Source organism: Onychostruthus taczanowskii, unplaced genomic scaffold, assembly GCF_017590055.1.
Source record: "Onychostruthus taczanowskii isolate IOZ18803 unplaced genomic scaffold, ASM1759005v1 scaffold19, whole genome shotgun sequence".
Lineage (NCBI taxonomy): Eukaryota > Metazoa > Chordata > Aves > Passeriformes > Passeridae > Onychostruthus > Onychostruthus taczanowskii.
Window position 1 is genome coordinate 130,998 of NW_024499128.1, and position 19,598 is coordinate 150,595.

The 19,598-nt window shown below is 55.8% G+C and overlaps 2 protein-coding genes across 2 annotated transcripts; one reads left to right on the forward strand and one right to left on the reverse strand.

Moving 5' to 3' along the window:
• Positions 1-901: 901 nt before the first annotated feature.
• On the reverse strand, positions 902-8,600 carry CUNH7orf26 (chromosome unknown C7orf26 homolog). The gene is made up of 6 exons (XM_041401976.1): positions 8,340-8,600; positions 7,243-7,464; positions 5,936-6,101; positions 3,750-4,277; positions 2,111-2,150; positions 902-1,559 (listed from the first exon to the last, which is right to left on the reverse strand). The coding sequence occupies exons 1-6, from the start codon at positions 8,529-8,531 to the stop codon at positions 1,388-1,390; spliced, it is 1,320 nt and encodes a 439-aa protein (XP_041257910.1). The 5' UTR covers positions 8,532-8,600; the 3' UTR covers positions 902-1,387.
• Positions 8,601-11,239: 2,639 nt separating this feature from the next.
• On the forward strand, positions 11,240-19,413 carry LOC121334421. The gene is given in 17 exon segments (XM_041401565.1): positions 11,240-11,386; positions 11,816-11,904; positions 12,060-12,143; positions 12,268-12,383; positions 13,137-13,252; positions 13,838-13,992; positions 14,077-14,173; positions 14,468-14,516; positions 14,702-14,825; positions 16,220-16,382; positions 16,696-16,784; positions 17,793-17,876; positions 17,993-18,144; positions 18,147-18,280; positions 18,501-18,655; positions 18,778-18,874; positions 19,363-19,413. Coding segments are annotated over 17 exon segments (1,902 nt in total).
• The last annotated feature ends 185 nt before the right edge of the window (positions 19,414-19,598 follow it).

Sequence of the window (19,598 nt, forward strand, 5' to 3'; positions counted from 1 at the left end):
CCTTGAGCGCAGGCGCTTGGGGAACAGGAGGTCACGCCCCTGGGTCACCTGGCCGGAAGTTTCCCTCAGTCCTGCAAAGGGATAGGAGGCAGAAGTGTCGTACAGTGTAAGGACTCGATGCCATTCGTGGTTCTAATCCTCAAGTCAGAAGTTCTTAAGGGTTTTTCCTTGTTGTTGAGGCGCCAAAAAGCGAGATGAGTCAGGATGCTTCAGTCGGAAAGCACCTACAAGGATTGCCTAGTCCAAGTGCCTGACCAAAAGTTCAAGGTCCTATTTTTATGACGGGTTCAGCTGAACTGGAGGCTGACTAGGGGATCTGCAGAGCTCCCTTCCAACCCTAACGACTCCATGATAATTATTAACCTTCCACTTCCACAGTCTCCTTCCAGCTGTTCCATTTAAATCAGATTTTCCCACCTTAATTTGCCCTTTTTGTTGCAGCCAGTGTGGAACCACAGGTGCCACATCTCCCCTCACAGGACAGCAGCAGAGGTCACTGTCACCCCTCTGAAGTGTAGGAAGAGCCCCTTTTTTCCTGCTTCTTCATCCTGCAGAGGGGGCTCAGACAAGCACAGCGGGACAGCAGAGGGGCTGGACACCACCAGGATGATTCCATGCATTCCCATGCTGCACTCAGAGCTGGCCAGCACAGCACTGCCAGCTCTTGGCCAGTTTTCCAGCATTAACCAAACACCCCACATCTCACCCCACATCCTCAAGAAGCACCGAGTGAGGTGTACAGGGCATTTCCCCAGCAGGGAGATCGATGGCTCACTGCAGCCCCAGGTGGGTTTTGTCCCCACCCCAGCACAGGCCTGACAAATTGGGCCTTCTAATCACTGAAAGAGAAGAATCCAACTGTTTGAAATTGTTCTAATTGTTCGAAAAAGAAAGCAGCAGATTTCTTTTATGCTTCTTAAATTGTTTCCTTTAATAGGAAGTGCTGCTTTACTCTACCTTGTGCTTCAGAAACAAACGTTTGCCTTTCCAAAAATATACAGTGTACACATACTCTGTAGCTATAGATACAAACATTTACAAAGAAACAAGCAGGCTGGAGTGGAATAGCTTGGAAAAAAAAAAATCACGCAAGGCCTTCCCTTCTGGCCCTCCCTCAGGCAGAGCAGCCGGGCTCACCCTGCTGCAGACAGCCCCGGGCTGCTGCAGAACGCCTTTGAGGAGCACCAAAGGAGCTTCCACACGCCGCAGAGGTTTGGAGTCGATGTTTCCCGTCGCCGTGCCCCGGTTTTGTCCCGGGGTCCGCATCCCACGCCCAGCCCCAGCGCGGCCCGAGGGCGCGGGCGGAGCTCGGCCGAGGCGCTTCCCGGGCCTTTGCGTTTTGTCTCTGGGGCTTCCCGGCGCTCGGGGAAGCCGGGGCACAGCCGGGCTAGCGGATGGGCCGGTAGGGGAAGCTCACGCCCGGGAGGAAGGTCTGCACGGGGTGCGCGGGCAGCGCGGGGTAGCCCAGCGGAGGCGTGTGGATGTGCGGGTAGAAGCCCGGCGGCAGCGCCCCGTGCGCCGGCTGCTGCACCGGGCCCGAAATCACCAGCTGCAGCAGGCTGCGGGAGGAAAGCCACACAGAGGCAGGTGATTAGAGCAGCTTTTGTCCTGGCTCTAAGGACAAGTCACGTCCAACTCGCAGCGCTGCTGAGAGCCAGGAGAGCGGTGACACAATTCTGTTCTTTACAGCTTCAGGAGACTTTTTTCCTCCCTTCCCCCCCGCCCCTTTTTAAAGCCCTGCTCTTTTTGCAAAAAGGCAAGAAGCAATTGCCAAGGCGAGAGCTTAGAGTCGGGTAAAACCAGTGGGGAATTAGAGATGGGACAGTTTAAGGGCAGGTTCCTTGCTGGAATTCCATTTCCCTGTCCTGTGGTTTTGTTCTAACACACACTGGGAAAGATCACCCACAGGTGGGAGCAGTGAAGCCCCTTTCTGTCAGGAACCCAGGGAAGAAGCAGCCAGCACTGTCTCACCCTCATCCTCGTGCTAAAGTGCACACGAACAAAGGCCAAATTCCACAAGGACAAATTTTTAGAGGAAATTTTGTCTCAGAAGCCCTCGAGTGTCTTGGAACATGCATCAAAGCCAACACAGCTGCAAAAAGTCTCTTACTTGTTATGTGGTAGCCTGGAGCACACAGTCCTCAAGTCATCTGAAAGAGGACACAACATTAAAAATAAGAATAAAACAGAAATTAGAGTGGTTTTCTCTCTGCTGTCCTTTCTAGGAAGGTCAGATTACTGAATAATAATTAATTTTACTGATTAATTACTGATTACTGAATCTGTCAGTAATCTGTCATCATCATGAGTCAACAGGAAATCAAGAATCCCTCTCTCAGGCCCAAAACCTTCATAGGAGAGAAAATGTTTCTCCATTTCACCAGCTCTCCCCACCAGCCCCTTTATTGTTATTTATGTTTGACATTTAAGACAGAGAAGCCTCAGGATGGATTTTGCAATACCAATACATCAACAAGAAGTAACTGAGACACAGGAAGGACAAGGTGTGACTCTGCCCAGTACCTGGTTTGTATTGCTTTTGGGTTTTTTAACCACTGCTACTGTAAAGTATGGATTGGGGTTTTCTTGCTGGAATCTATCAACTAGAAATTGCACATTTTTTGCCATCTCCAAACTTCTGCTAAAGCAGAATACTAGAACCAAGGAATCTAACAACATATCCCCTTGATGAAGCTTAAGAACAAGCTCCTGCCTTTGTAGACACACACAACCCCAAAACACTGAAGTATCTGGTATTTCAGCAGCCCCTTACACTGAATTACCTTCCACAGAAAGAGCAAGTGCTCAGAATGTTCCAGCTAAGAACAAACACAGCAGAAATCAGCCCTCAGATCAAAAACCTCTGACTTGTCTTTGTTCTTATAACACTCCGAGTTACTTTATAAAAAGATGATGAAGAACATTGAAAATTGACCAGCAGCACTGGTCCAGCCAGGACAAAAGCATCAGATCCCTGCTTAGGCAGAGACAGCTGTGGTCTGCACTTAATACCCCAGCTGTTGGAGAGCTTCAAGCCCTCTGGTATAACCTAAAATTGTCTGGTTTTAAGAGAATATCACAAGAAAAGACTGTGTGTGGCTGACCCTGCCCTGTGTTGGGCCACTTCCCTTTTATCTCTCTGCATGTCTTTTGGGAAGAAGTGGCTTTGGAGACAGGAAAGCCAGACAAAAGCCACGTTAGCAGCCCTTTTTTACTGAGTTTAGCTGAATTTGGACACCCTGTAATGGGGTCTCATTATAGGTGAGCTGAAGTCCCAGAAGTTTCAGTTGAAGAGGTATTATTTGCTTTCAAATTCTTTGTCTAGCACACCCACCCAGGGGTTTATGTGCTTCATGGCCTCTCCTCAGCAGGCAAACTGAGAGAACTTAAACTGAAGAAAATCAAACAGTGCTTTTTAAATAGCTACAGGCAATTCTGAGGGGAACAAAGTGTCCCCATGTCAGACACCCAGATACAACCCCTGGTGCACAGTGCAGGGCTGTGGATCAGTCCCCACTCTGCAAAGCAATGCCTGACCCACCCACAGCAGTGATCTCTCCTTTCTTACTCTCCATCCAGATATTTTTCCTGAACTATTTTGTGCACTATCACTTTCTAACAGGGGGAAACTACTGTATATGCTGTGAACACCTTGATCTTTACTTTCCCTCACCCCAAAACTGCCTCTTACAACTTCTGGAGGAGAAGAATCCCCTGCCAGGTCTCTGCCAGCCCCACAGACAACTCACCTCTGGTGCACAGGAGAGCTCCTGATGCCATGGCCACTTGCAAAGCCTGAGCCAGCCTGTCCAGAGCAAGTTCAATCTCTTTGGATGCATTGAGAGGATTGAGTTCATCAGACAGTCTGTTAATGTCCTCCACCAGAGGAACCACGTGGTCAAAGGGTACCAGCCCCAGGCGCCCATAAAGGTTTTTCTCTGTCAGATGCCCCTGGAGCATCATAAGAACCTGCAGGACACTCAGATGCAGCTTGGAGTACAGCTGGTGGCAATCCCCGTCTTCTCCTGAAGCGGAGTCCTTGGCAATTTTGTTGGGAGCGTGTCCATTGGAGAGAGAGGCTTTCTTCTTCCTCTTGTAGGCCAGGGGAGCCTTGACGCACCAGCGGATGAGGCCGGTGAGCGGGGCGAGCTCCAGGAAGCCCATGGGCAGGCTGGCTGCGATGGGAGTGTTCAGGAAGGTGATGAGGATCAAGCGAGGGTCCTCAAAGATCCACGAGACAATCAGCTCCAGCAGGTCCGAGGGAGGGATGAGGTCATCTGCAGACAGGAGAGTTCATGCTGGGTAAGCTGAGCCTTTATTACTTTGTTTATTACTTTAGTTCAGGTGCTAATTAGTCTCTCACACACACCCATGCTACAGTGTCCCAATTACAATTTCTGAACTCCCCAGTTCTGCTGTTTTTCCCAAGACACCAAAGGTAATTTGTTCCAGGACACAACCATGTTCCTGTCACCTTCCCCACCTATTCCAAAGACACCACCAAACACTGATAGGTTATCCCCTTCCCCAGCAAAGATTCTCTTGTCATTTTCTTCTCTGCCACCCATCACCTGCTCATTTTTTCCCTAATTTAAGTCTCCATTTATCCCTTGCCACAGGAAGTACAATGGGCAAGGGAAATAGGAAAAGCTTGTTGGCTGAAGAGAAGGAAGTGCCAATAACTTAACTCATTTAATACTTACTTACCTAAACAAACGTGTCTTGTGGAAAAACACAATGCAACAACACAATTACATGACATATAAAGAATTATAAGATTATGTAAAGCTTCAGGTGAGAAGTGAAAGATGGTCATGAACTTGACTACAGACAAGAGAAACCCTGACACATCATCCTGTCACAGGGGGATGTTGGATTGGAAGAGCAAGCTCCCTTTTCTTGTGTCACCAAAAACATCTCAAATAAACTAAGGAATTAAAAAATTACTTCCTATGACTCAGGTTATTTCCTTTCTGACATGTCTTTCTGCAATGATGATGGGATATAAAATATGCTCTCAGCTCTACCAAATACTTTATAAAATCAACATAAAGACTAAGCCTGAACCTTTCTTTTACTCTCAGTAATGCCAAGCTGTTTATCTGGAGAAGAGTGTGCAAAGCATTTCCTTTATCAATAACAGCACTTGCTTTTCTGGATTAGAGGTGGTGTTGGTACTTAGTGTATGGTTGTTCTCTGGTCTACCATGAGCTTTCTGTGGCTGACTAGAGCTAAATCAATCTTGTTTTAGACACCTGCAAGTGTCTGAGCAACAAGCTGAGGCAGGCTGTACCACTGGCAGGTCACACACACAGCTAAAGAGTGCACTGGAGTTATGTAGATTGTGTTTCTCACCACTGCTCCACAGAAATCCTGCTCCAGCCTGCCAACATTCAGAACTTGTTTCTCCCCTTTTTGGAAGGGATCAGACTGACAGGCTCTCTCAGGGCTGACTGAGCCCAGACAGATCAACTTTCACTCCCAGAGCTGCTCAGTCAACAAGGTCCCATGTCCTTTGCCCTCTGTGGGGGACAACGCCCTTTGTGTCAGATGTTCCTGACTGCTTCTCCAGCAAAGACTCTCCCTTGTTTCCCAGAGAGGCTGTGGACTCCAAATCCCTGGAAGTGTCCAAGGCCAGGCTGGACAGGGCTTGGAGCAACCTGGTCTAGTGGAAGGTGTTCCTGCCCATGGCAGGGGGTGGAACAAGCTGAGCTTTAAGGTCCATTCCAACCCAAACCAGGCTGGAATTCTGTCACAGAGTGGTTATTTTTATTCTCAACCCAATGTCAGATGAGGCAACAGCCACACCCCTGAGCTTCCTCTGGCAATAATTACATGGTAACACGTCTTTAGGATTCAACCAGTTACATCTCTTGCAACAGTTAATTCCTGTTGCATTTCACTGCTCCTCTCACTCCAAAACATGCACTTTTACCTGAAGAGAGGTCGTAGAGAGCTGTGACTGATGTGATGAACTGGCAGCAGAAGCGAGGGCTGGCCGTGAAGATCTGCTTCAGGGTCTGGATGGAGCCTGGCACCAGGTTGCAGTAGTCATCGACCAGGGCTCGGGCCAGCCTCACACAGAACACAGCTGGGGTCCTCTGCAGGGACAGCACACAGGGGACACCAGATCACACCTGCCACGGGCTGCTTCAAGGGCTGGGTCCCCACCTTCCCCACGAGGCACTGCTGCTGTGGTTGCTCTCCCTCAGCACATCAAACACCCACTCTCACAGAAATAAAACCATTGTCTTGCAGTGTCAAAATAGATGGTGCTATCTGTGGCTTAAAACTGAAACCTTTTAGATCAATATTTTACTTAGAGATTTATTGTTTTTACTACTTCAGCAACACTTCTTCCCTGTGAGGGCAGTGAGGCCCGGCACAAGTTGCCCAGAGAAGCTGTGGCCTCTCCAGCCTGGTCTGGAAGTGTTCAAGGCCACACTGGACAGGGCTTGGAACAACCTGGGACAGTGGAAGGTGTCCCTGCAGTGGGTGGAATGGGATGAGCTTTAAGGTCCCTTCCATCACAAACCATTCTGTAGTTCATCTGGTCCAGTCCCAGAGCAACTGGTTCAGCTGCCATGCCTGATATTTTTGATGTGGAAAATACTCTGTGGAATCCTCACATCACTTAAAAGCTGCCATCTGAAATAAAAATACACCTTGCCCCTGAGTCAGCTGTGACTCCTGCACATCCCACAAGGGCAGCAGGAACAAAGGTGCACTTCCCAAAGCCCACAGTGGGGAATCTCAGTGGGAAAGGAGAAGACAGAGATCTCCAACCTACTGCATTCACAGAAGATAGACACAAGTATTTTGTGCCCAAATTTCAAACAGGGGTTTGCCTCTTCCACACCCAAACCTGCACATCAGGAAGGGTTTATTTCTCAAACTCCAGAGTCAGCTTCTCCAGGCAATGTGACCATAACTGCCAAGGTTTGCTCCCTGCTTTGCCCAAACCCTCTACTGAGCCCTTTTAATATGCAGGGTTTGGGGGGGGGGGGAAATTATTAAAACTTTCACTGACAGTAAAAAAAAAAACACCCAAATATTTTTTCTTCCATTACACCACATGAATGGATTGGCAAAGCTCTCCCTGATGCCAGAGCACAGACATGGGGGCAGCTGAAACTGCCAGGGAGGAGCAGTGTGCCCAGCTGTGCCCCAGCTCACTGTGCCCACCCTGGAGCACGCCCTGACCCCTTCCCCCAGGCACCCCTGCCTGCACAGGAGCTGTACCTGCAGCCAGAAGGCAGCACACTCCAGCACAGGAACCCTGCAGACAGCCACTGCCATGGAGACCAGCTTCCCCAGCAGGGCCATCCTGCTGTCATCTGCTTTGTTCCCCTGGGGGCTGAAGAGAGATGAAAAGATGACCTGCCGGACTGAATCCTTGGTCTGCTCTTGGAAATAATTGCACATGATCTCAAGGAGCTGAAGTTCCTGAAGTGGGGTCAGTCTCTGAAAGAAAACAAAAGCAAAGCTGTAAAATACACTGAGCCTCTTGAAGGACCACAAACCAAGAGAAAAGACAGGAACAGTAAAGGCTGAGAGCCTCCCTTTGGGCTGAAGGAACCAATCTTTATGCACAGCACACACATTCAAGCTTCCTGAACCACCAGTGCATTTATGTGGTGACACTGAAAAGCTCCAGGTTTCATCTGAACACCTGGATACCCAAAGCTGGTGCTTGCTGCACCTGCAAGTGCTGCCCACCAAGTGAGAGATGAGACTGACATTGCTGGGGGGGAATATTTCCTCCCTCTGCTCATACCAGCACTGAGGACACTGCAGGGGGGCAGAGCTGGCCTCGGCAGCACTGAAGGCTGCAGGGCCACGTATCCCAAACTCACCAGCAGCTGTGGCTCCTCACTGCTCATCTCTGAGCCCCAGCTCCATCCCAAACCCACCCAAAAACCCCGGCAGGGCCCAGCTGCAGCACTCAGGGGCTCCGGGCAGTCCCCAGGGCCTCCACCACAGCTCCTCGGGGCCCGGATTCCTGGGCAACCCATCAGGGACTGGCCAGCAGCCCCCTCCCTGCCAAAAACCCTCAGTCACCAGCACCCCAGGGACCCCGTGCTGTCGTCTGGGGGACTCAGCCCGCAGCAGCAGAGCCTCAGGGACCCAGCCCTGCCCATCTCAGCCCGCAGCAGCAGCAGAGCCTCAGGGACCCAGCCCTGCCCACAGCAGCCCGCGCCGGAGGGGGCCTGTCCGGTTCTGAGGCCTCAGGCTCCAGCAGAGATCCCGTCCTGAGTTCCTGGGCCTGCCCTCCATCCGCACCGCCGGGGCTGCGTCCCCCGCGCCTCCCGGGCCCGTCCCGCGTGTCCGTGCCGCACCTTGGGCGGCGCTCCGCGCTCCTTGGGGACCTGGAACAGGAACTCCTCGAGCAGATCTGTGGGGCCCTTGTCCACGAGCGGCAGCGGCGAGTTCTGCAGCTGGCTGCTGAAGTAGATGTCCAGGTGGTAGAGCACCTCCTTGGCGGCGCTCAGCGCGTCCCGCCGCAGCAGCGAGTGCCGGATGTCGCTCATGGCTCCGGTCCCGCTCCGGTCCCGGCCCCGCTCGGCGCGGCCTCCCCTCGGCGGCGCGGACTGGCGGCCGCTACGGCGGCCCGGCCAGGACAAAAAACGTCACGCGCTGACGCCGCCCGCAGCGCCCCCTGGCGGGCCCACCCGCGGGGGTAGCGGGGGCTCGGCCGTGAGGGAACCGGACCCGGGGATGGGCGGGGAGCACCCGGACATGGGGGCATCTGGCTCTGGGGGACTCAGGCGGTCCCAGCCCTGGGAGGAGCCTGGCCCTGAGGGGGGTCTTGGCCCCGGGGGCTGGTGCTGGGGTTGAGTCAAGGGGTCTCAGCATGGAGGGCTCTGGGCGTGAGGGGATATCGACCCTGGGGCTGCTCCTTGGGCTACTCCGGCTCTTGGCTTGGGAGAGAACTGGCCCTGGGCGGGTCTTGGCGCTGGGGCTTAGCCCTGGCGGGAATGTTGGCCCTGAGGGTGGTCCAGCCCTGGGGTGTTGGCATGAAAGGGGTCTGATCTTTGTGGGGTCTTGGCCCAGAAGTGGTGTTAAGCCCTGGGACTCTACTTTGAGGGGGTCTTAGCCTGGGTGAGACAGGATCTGGGGGACCATGGCTCAGGAGGGTCTTGGTCCTGGGTCTGGCCCCTGGGGGGTTCCTGGCCTGAAGCAGGATTGACCATGGAGGGTTTGGCTGGGGAAACCTGGCCCTGGGTCCAGCCTGGGGAGCCTGGTGGGGGCATCTAGGTCCAGCCCTGATCCCACTGTGGGAAGCCCCCCTTCCCTGGAGGGTGCCTGGCTCCAGGGGAGAGGCTGGCCGGGCCCCCCAGCCCACAGGATCACCGCACACTGCAGGGGCTCTCCTGGGAAACATGGCAGCTGCCTTTGGAGGCAGGGACATCAGCCAAGGCCGCTGGGACAGCGCTGTGTGAGCTGGAGGAGTGGCTGGGGTGGAGGGCTGCCACCCCCCAGCACAGCATGGCCCTCCCAGGGACAGGACCTGAGGCAGGTGACAGCCTGGGGAGGGTCTGGGGATGGGCACCATGGCAGGGATTTGTCATTCTTTTGGGACTTTCAGCTTCACACCCAAAGACCACACTGGGATGGCTCCTGCTGGCCCCAGCACACACTCACAGCTTGTTGGAAATGTGGGGTGCTGGATGGGAAGGATTCATGTTGGTGAAATAAACACTCTTTAAGAGAATTTGTATCTGGTGATGAGTGAGAGTTGCCCATGCCATGTATTGGGAAGCTGCTGATCCCCACAAGAGATCTCTGACATTCATTCCACCTTGCAGAGCTCTTGTTGTCATTTTAATCCCTTCTCGGCCTTACCTGTGGTGGGAGGCATTGGCAGAGGTTGAAAGAGTTCTTTTTTCACTGAGCAGACCTCTGCTTCCGTGAAAAATGCCATATGGAGCCTGCGGCCTCACATGATCCTTGGCTGGGCAACCACCTGGCAAGGAGAGAGTGTCCCTCTCCATAAATGCAGGTGCAGATCCTTCCCCTCCCAGAGTCCTTGGACAACACCAAAGGTAGGTGCTGCTCTCTCTTCTCTTCCTGCACCCCCAGGAGCTTCCCTTGACAGTGTCACCTCCTCCAGCTCAATTCTACCACAATGCTCTGCTGGGCCAAACCCGGGTGCAGCTTGGGGTGAATATGCTCCTTGTAGGCGCCTCTGCCTGGGAGGTTCAGAGGCTGCTGTGCTCTCCAGGATTGGAGAGGATTTATGAGGCTTTGGACAATTTTTGGCATGTCCAAATCATGGCATTGCCAAATGGCTGCGTTATCAGCTGAAGGGACTGTGGTGTTAGAGGGAAGAGTTTGGAGCAGGAGTGCGAGTGGGAAAAGTGAGGGTGTAACTAGAGCAGCTGCCCCAGAAGGAAAAGTGAGCCTGAGGCCAGCAAATCCTTCCTCAGGCTCAGATTTGGTGTGCCAAAAGCTGGAGCATTTGCCTGTCCTCTCAGGCTGTTTCTCAGGCTCTGGGTGAGTTCAGGTGCTCGGGAACCCAGGCTTGGGCAGGGCTCAGATCCCACACGCTGGTGAAATATTACCCCAAGGCAGTCGAGTGCCACAGGAAATACTTCCCAAACGCCTTCCCCGTGGGTGGGAGCTGCAGCACTGCCTTTGCAGAGGGTCCTGAGGGAGCCAGCTGGGTGAGGACGGGGCAGGGGCACTGCTGGGGAACGGGGGACAGGGGAGGGGCAGTTACCCCAGGTGAGGATGCTGCAGGCAGTGAGGAAGGTGGGGAGGGGTGTCAGGGAGGATCTGTCCCTTGCTCTGTCCCAGCACAGCTCCTGTCTTTGGGCTTTGGGGCCTCTGGCACTGATCCAGAGAAAGGTGGGAGAGGCACAAGCCAAGGGATTTTGGGGTCCCTGGCCACTGCTACCAGACCCAGGTCACAAGAGGTGTCCAGGCTGAGCTCTTCCTCATGGAGAATGAGGAAGTGACTGCTCTGTGTCACCGTGAAAAGGCATTTACTTGCTGGCCAGGGAATTTTCCACTCCAGCCTTGTGAGTGACCTTGCCTCCTTCCAGGAGGGACAGGTAGGATGAGGCCCCATGCAACAGAGGTGTACAATCCCTGCATCCTGATGGTGCCTTTAGAAAACAGGTGCCTCCCAGTGAAACCAGTATGGCCAGTGGGAATACCCTGGTTATCCCTGTTGTCTGCCCCAAATCCCTCTCCCAGCGAGGAGGTCTGAGCCCCTTCTGCACCTCTGCACAGGATGGCAGCCTCGAGGCTGGCGCTGTCGCTGCTGGTCGCAGCTCTCCTGCTGCACGTGGCCACCACGCTGAAGATTGGTGCCTTCAACATCAAAGCGTTTGGGGACACCAAGATGTCCAACCAGACCGTGGCAAATATCATCGTCTCTGTGAGTAGAGGGGGAGGAGCAGGCCTGGACATGCTCTGCTCTTGGGGATGCAGCCAGCTTGGGCAGTGGGACACCTGCTTCATCCATCCATCCATCCCTCCAGGCCTTCATCTACCTTCACCTGCTCTTCCCCCATCACCATCTTCCATCTCAGGCCATCTCCACCCTTCCTGGTCCCCAGTCAAGGCTGGGTGGATTTGATGCTGCCCAGGTTCCTCCCTTGGAGCAGCTGCTGGACAGGGGGGTGGTGGACAGACAGGGCCCTTCCAAGCCAGAGCACACCAACACAGGTGCCCATCCCTGGCCCTGAGGTCCCTGTTGCCCTTCCATTGCCAACCTGGGAGCCTTTGCAGGCCAGAACAGGCAACCACAGGGCCCCCCAGAGCAGCTCCTGGCCAGGGGAGAGCAGCTCTGAGCTTGTCCCCCCAGATCCTGTCGGAGTACGACATCGTTCTGGTGCAGGAGGTCCGGGATGCCGACCTGAGTGCTGTGAATGACCTCATGGACCAGCTCAACAGGTGACCCCAAGGGCTTGGTGTGGGAGTGACTGCAAAGGAATTCTGGGGGGGGATTCCAGCCACACCAGGGCACTTCTGGCTCAGCTGGAGAGAGCCTGGTGGATGCTGGGAAGCACCAGGAGCCTCCTCTCACCCTCTCCACAACTTGCTCTCAGTGCTGGGGAGCACCCATACGACCTTTTGGTCAGCGTCCCCCTGGGTCGGGGCACCTACAAGGAGCAGTACCTCTTCATCTACAGGTAAGGGATGCTGCCAGGTGTCACCTGCTGCCCTCCCCAGCAGCCCCCAAAGGAGATGGGTATCTTTGGGGGCCCTGGCTGTGGCAGGAGTAGTGCTGGGGGCTGGCCTGCTCTCCTCCCTCAGGTCAGACATGGTCTCCGTGCTGGGAAGCTACTACTACGATGATGGCTGTGAACCCTGTGGGACTGACACCTTCAGCAGGGAGCCCTTCATTGTGAAGTTCTCCTCACCCACCACACGTGAGCAGAGCCGACCTTGGGGGATGCCCAGACCTGGCACAGGGTCCCCTCCACGCAGGGCTGAGCCCAGAGCTGTGCCTGCCAAGGGCTTGCAAGCCTCCACCAGGGTCCCACCCATGGGTGCCCAGGGGTCCAATGTCCCTGCTCACCATGGCCAGTAACCCCTGTTGTTTCCCACCATGTGCCATCTCTTACCTCCCATCACCTGTCATCTCCCACCATGAGTTCTCTCCAGTTATGTGCCATCTCACATCTCCAGCTGCTTCCCATTGTGTCCTACATACGATTACATGCTACGTCCCATCTTGTGCCATATACCACTACCTACTTCCTCTGGCTGGGTGCCATCTCCCATCATGTACCATCTCCTATCACCTGTCATCCCCCATCCCTTATATCTCCCATCATGTCCCATTTCCCAATTTGTTCCACTGCCTACCCCCTGCCATCACCTGCATCTCCTGAGAACCTCCTCAGGGCACACACAGTATCCCATCTCCTGCCCAAAACCATGTTGGCTTGCAAATGCTAATGGGAAACAAGCAGCAAACCCCAAACAATGCACAAAGGCATGCAGCTCCCCACTGGAATTTCCAGTCTGAGGGACAGGCACAGCACCAAACTCAACACACCCTTTCCCTTCAACTGCTTTTCCTGGCCAGTAGCTGGGGCTTGGCCTGGGGTGGTTTCCTGGGGTTCCTATTCCCTGCTCAGGGGTTGCACCAAGCCAGGGGCTGATGGTCAGCTGTCCTGCAGAGGTGCAGGAGTTCGTGTTGGTGCCTCTGCATTCGGAGCCCAGCCACGCAGCACAGGAGATTGACGCGCTCTACGATGTCTACTCCGATGTCATCAACAAGTGGGGGACCAACGTAAGCAGCATTGGGGAGCTTGGCTCTTCCCCAGAGCAGCCAGGTGGGCAGGTGGGATGAAGATGAACATGTCCCTGATGAACAGGAGGCCTCCTGTACCCATCAGAGCAGGTGCCAGCCCAGCAGTCTTCAGGCAGGGAGCTGCTGGATGGCCCTCCTGCCATTACTGGGGGCTTCTCCTTGCACACTGGGTCACCTCAGGGGGGTTTGTAGATCAAGAAATCTCCCTTAAGATTTTAGGGAGCCCTTGCTGCCCTGTAAGGTGAGTGGGCAGGGACTCAGTGCTCTGCCCTGCAGGACATGATCTTCCTGGGTGATTTCAACGCTGGGCAGCCAGGTGGGCAGGTGGGATGAACATGTCCCTGATGAACAGGAGGCCTCTTGTACCCATCAGAGCAGGTGCCAGCCCAGCAGTCTTCAGGCAGGGAGCTGCTGGATGGCCCTCCTGCCATTACTGGGGGCTTCTCCTTGCACACTGGGTCACCTCAGGGGGGTTTGTAGATCAAGAAATCTCCCTTAAGATTTTAGGGAGCCCTTGCTGCCCTGTAAGGTGAGTGGGCAGGGACTCAGTGCTCTGCCCTGCAGGACATGATCTTCCTGGGTGATTTCAACGCTGACTGCTCCTACGTGACCAGCTCCCAGTGGCCGTCCATCCGCCTGCGCTCCCTCTGCGCCTGCGAGTGGCTCATCCCCGACAGCGCCGACACCACCGTGGCCGACACCGACTGCGCCTACGACCGGTGGGTGCCGTGGCCAGGGCTGGCACAGGAGGGCTGGCATGGGGAGGACTGGTGGGCACTAACACCCCTGTGATGCCTCGGCAGCATCATCGCTTGTGGAACTGCCCTGCGCCAAGACATTGAACCTGGCTCCGCCACCATCAACAACTTCCAGAAGAAATTCCACCTCCAGATGAAGGATGTGAGTGAGGGGCGGGTGGGGCATGAGCCCACCAGCATTGGGATCTGTCCCACCATAGCTCCTGGGAGAGTGGGAGGGCTCCCTGTTCCCAAAGGTGCACCTAAGGGTAGCCTGAATCCAGCTGTTGTACTGAATCCACCCTTCAGATTGAGCATTTTGGGGTACAGTCTAAATTTTGGGTGTTGGAGTGGAGCGTTGGGGTCCTAGCCAGCCATGAAAGTGGCAGTGGGTCCAGATGAGCTCAGGGTTTATGAGTTGACTGTGGTCAGTGACTCTGCTCTCCCCCACACGCAGGCTTTGGCTGTCAGCGACCATTTCCCAGTGGAGGTGACCCTGAAAGCCCGCTGAGCCTGTCCCCACACCAGTGGCTGCCAGGACACCTCAGCACACACCTGCATCCCTTGTGGGAGCCCACGCGCCACTGGTGCCAGCCAAGCTGCCCACTGTCTCTGCAAGGAGTCCTTGAGCTCTTGTGGAAGTGTTTTGCTTTCTGCTTCCATTAAAAATGAGCCTTTCCTGCCTCTGCAGCTCTGGAAGGGAGGTCCCTTCAGTATCCCCAGCAGCCCCTGGTGCCCCAGCCCCTCAGCCCCCTGCCAGAGAGACAGGGAGGTCTCAGGGCTCCTGCCATCAAGACACCTGCACCCATGGGGTGGTGAGCACTGCTTCCCTCTCAGCTGATGATGGCAAAAGCCAGGACTCTGGAACGGGGCTGGGGCCTCCAGCCTTTCCAGGGTGCAGGATGCTCTTCCGCCAGCTCACAGGGCCACGTCCTGACAGAGCCTGCCTGGCTGTGGGGCTCTCCCTCACACACAGGCTGACAGGGCACTGACAGGGTGCAGGGAGGACGTGAGTCAGCTGCCAGGGGGCTTGGTGCTTCCCAGGGGGTTTCGGTGCCGACACAGCACCGAGGGACACGGGACTCATCCCGAGACTGGGTGTGGGGATACAAAACCTGGATGTGCACATGAGAGCCTGGCAAGTCCTGGCAAGAGCAGCTGCCAGAGCCAGCTCCGTTGTCATCCTGGGGTGATGCCATGGGCCATGGTGATGCCACGGACTGGCATGGGGAATGCCAGCCCTCCTGGGACTACTTTGGGTCACAAGTGGGGCTGTTCTGGGTGACACTGGGGCTGCTGCAGGGTTCGCAGCCATCCCCTCTTGCCATGGCTGGTGGTGCTCACCTGCCTGACCCACACAGTGGCCATTTCCTTCTATTCCCTCTAATTACTCTGTCTGAATCACCCAATTAAGGCCAGTGCCCTTCACCTCCTGCCTGGCCACTGTGCCCACTCTGTGGTCTAGCTGCCACCCCAGATGGCAGCCCCCCAAGCTCCACATACCATCCAAGTCCCACAGGAATGCCCCAGCATTCCCAAGTCTCCCTGTCCGTCCTTTGCTGTGTCAGCACAGGGATGGCTGGGCTTGCCCCACCCTGCTGCCCTGTGGGATTTTTGGTTTCCCAATGTGGGAAGGAGCTCAAAGTTATGTCAAAACCTCCAGGGGGTGTCCGACTCATCCTGCTTTGCCGGCACCTCGGCTGGGAATAAAGCCGCCCGTCCTGCTGCCGGCAGGGCAGAGGTGCTGCATGCTCAGCGAGGTAAGGACGGGTCCAGGCTTGGTGCCTTCAGCTGCAAACAGGTGGGACTGGGATGAACTGGGAGAAGTTGGGATGAGGAGTCGCTCCTTACTCCAGCAGTGGGGGCTGTGGTGAAGTTCAAGGATGTGGAACAGCCTGGGGTGCCTGGAATGCTGGCGGTGGTAGATGGGGCTGGTGACAGCGAAGACATCCTGGTGGGGGAGTGGAGCTGAGTGATCCCTGGAGCTGGAAGAGGAAGACTCACAGCAGTGAGACAGGATTTATCTTCTTCTGGGAGTGGTGAGCTGGCAGACTGCCCACACCAGCTCTGCAGCCTGCTCTGGGCAATGCCCACCATGACACACTGTCACACACCAGGACTTTGGAAGGATCTACATGTTTTTTTCCTCTACCCCAACTCAAAATAGTGTTCTGAGTTCATCTCCCATCTCTGCAACCTTGTGCCCCAGCATCAATCCTGGAAGAATGGGGACTGTGACACTGGAATTGTCCCTGCTGGCTGTGGCTCTCCTGTGCCCAGCCACTGCCATGCTGCGCATCGGTGCCTTCAACATCCAGGCCTTCGGTGACACCAAGATGTCCAACAAGGAAGTGGCAGAGATCATCACCAACGTGAGTACAGCCAGTGCACCGTGGGGGTGGGCTGTGTGCTGGGACAGACCCCAACAAGGCTCCTGTGTCAGAGACATGGGGATGTGGCTGAGGATGGGACGGCAACACAGTGCTGGGGATTGCCTGGGTGGATGAAGGCTTGCTGGGGTGTCAGGCACAACCTACAGTCCCTCTGAGCCCCGCTGGGGACATCTGCCCTGGCCCCAAGGGACATGCAAGTCCCCATGGTGCTGAAGTTGGAGCCATGTCCCTGGCTGGGAGGCTGGGAGATGGGTGGGAGACTCACCCTGAGCTGTCCCCCTCGGCCTCGCAGGTCCTGCGCCGCTACGACGTGGTGCTGGTGCAGGAGGTGCGCGACTCCGACCTCAGCGCCGTCACCGAGCTCATGGAGCAGCTCAACAGGTACAAGAGGGGCTGGGACTGGGATGGCAGCACCAGCAGGGAAAGCCAGGCTGCCTGAGCAGTAAGAGGCAAAAAAGAGTTATCCATCAACACAGAGTTTATTTTTGAAAAAGAAGAAAATAGGACATTAGGAGAAATGTGCTGGGGCAAGGAGGAGGCACTGAAAACAACACTGGGAATAACCCAGTGAAGGGAATGGGGATACAAGTGATACAAATCCCTTCTGAAAGCTGTAAGCTCACCAGAGCATGCAGGATGGAAAGGAACTACAGCTCTGGCAAGCTCTGTCTCCAAAATTCAAGAGGACAAGGCAGAAGGAAGAGAGGGGGAGGAAGGGACAGGCAGACCTTGCACCCCCAGGACCTGGGGTCCCCTGTGAGCGGCCAGGGGATCCCAGGATGGGCACAGCAGTGGATGATGCTTTGAAGGGGGTGGTTCTGGCACCTTATGAGGAAAAGGGGCTGCTGAGGTGGGCTAAAACTGGCCACAGCAGGGTGGCAGCCCCTCCACCAGCTGGGTGCTGACCCAGTTTTGGGAGAGGGCACGGCTCGGGACCATGCGGAAGCTGCTGCTGCCGCGTCTAAAGGCAGCTTGTGCGCCTGAGCAGGTGTGCCCAGCCCATGTCCTCACCCCTTCCGTGTCCCCTCCAGCATGGCCACAAAGCAGCCAGGGCAGGGAGGGTGACGCTGGGTGCTGCAGAGCCCCAGGCTGCTCACTGACCTAATTTAGCTGTGCTGCAAATGAAGGTAAGGAATGTCCCTGCAGAGAAAGGGTGGCAGGAGCCGCCCCACGTCATGCTGTGCCCAAGGAGCCACCTGGGGGAGAGGCACTGGGGGCTTCAGAGCTACTATACATCATGTCACCCCACAACCAGGACACAGTGAACCATGGGGACTCTAGAACAGGACCAGCTGGTGCAAACCCTGGGGCCACCCAGCTCCCGGACATGCCAAAGCCAATCCAGGATGGTCCCAGCCACATCATTGTCCTGCCTTTGTGTCTCTGCAGTGCATCCACATCCCAATATGACTATGAGATCAGTGGCCCCCTGGGACGGGAGAACTACAAGGAGATGTACCTGTTTATCTACAGGTAATGGGGCTGGCAGTGCTGCTGCCTGTGCCATGGCATTGTAGGGCCACCAGCACCATGGAGGGGACAAAGTGGCTGTGCCAAGTCCCAGGGTCACCATCCTTTTGTTTCCACAGGACAGATGTTGTGTCTGTGGTGGACACCTACCAATATGAGGACCCCCAGGATGTCTTCAGCCGGGAGCCATTCATCCTGAGGGTCTCAGCACCCAGCACCAGTAAGTGGGGGAACCAGTGGCCATTGGTTGTGGCATGGGGTGGCCGTGGGGCTGACATCCCTCTCTCCTGGTAGAGGTGAAGGAGTTTGTGCTGGTGCCCCTGCACTCGGCCCCACATGATGCTGTCGCTGAGATTGATGCGCTCTACGACGTCTACCTGGCCATCATCGACAAGTGGGGGACTGATGTGAGTGTCACCAGCACTGGGGGGACACAGAGGTTGGGCACTGAGCCCCAGGGTCTGTTTGACCCACACTGGGACCCTGCTTCGAGGCGAGCGCAGCTGGTGCAGGAGTGGTGGGGTGAGAACCCTGTTCCTGCCCTGTGACAGGGTGGTCCTTGCCACCGCCATGGGAGGGCTGGTGGCAGGAACAGCCCACCACCCACATCTCCCATCTCCCCTGCAGAATATGATGTTCCTGGGGGACTTCAATGCCGACTGTTCCTACGTCCAGCCAAGTGACTGGCCGTCCATCCGCCTGCGCACCAGCGACATCTTCAAGTGGCTGATCCCCGACAGCGCCGACACCACCGTGGGCAAGTCAGACTGCGCCTATGACAGGTCAGCACTGCCACCACGGCACCACTGTCCCCTTCCCTGGCACTCCGGCGGCCCCCTGCCTGCCCTGCGCTGCCAGCAGGGGCAGGAGTGGCACCCACCATCCACCCACATCTCCCTTGCAGGATCGTGGTGTGTGGCAACAAGCTGAAGAGAGGCATCCTCTCCAACTCAGCTGGTATCTACAATTTCCAGCGCGCTTTCCAGCTGGACCAGGAGGAGGTGAGCCAGGATCACACATTTGGGGCCCTAGCAGGCACCAAAGCTGAGCTGGCCCAAGCTGCAGAGCTGTCCGTGTCTCTTTGAGGGGCTCAAGGTGACAAGGGACCCAAAGGTGGAAAAAGGCAAGGGATTTGGGGTCACTGCCTGTCCCCATTGGGAAGAGAAGAGATGCACAGGGCTTTTTACTGTCTTCCATGGGCAGGACTCAAGCCCAAGCCAACCTTCAACAACCCATCACTGGCACAGAGCCCCCAGATGAGACATGGGGGCTTGGAGGGCAGGGGGCACCCTGCCAGTGCCCACCCAAGCCACACCTGGGCACCTCTCCATGAGAGCTTTGTGTGTCGAGTGTCTTGGGGCTGAGGACAGTGTGCCCCCTCCAGCAAGCAGAAGGTTCTGGCAGGGCAAGTGACTGCCCTGTGAGCCCCAGCAGCAGAGTGAGGGGTGAGTGGCTCACTGAACATCTCCCACCTCTTGCCTTCCTCCAGGCCCTGGCAGTCAGTGACCACTACCCAGTCGAGGTGAAGCTGGCAGCCTGAGCTCCTCCTGCAGCCACAGACCAGGATCCAGCTCCAGCTCTCACCAGCAATCCCCATGAAGTTGTTCCACTCAGCCCCATCCACAAGTCGTGTGCACGGGCTGCCCCAGATCCCGGTCTGGAGAAGGATGGCAGCTGGCTGTGCCCAGACCCCCCAGCCCACCATGAACCAGAGCCTGGGGACAG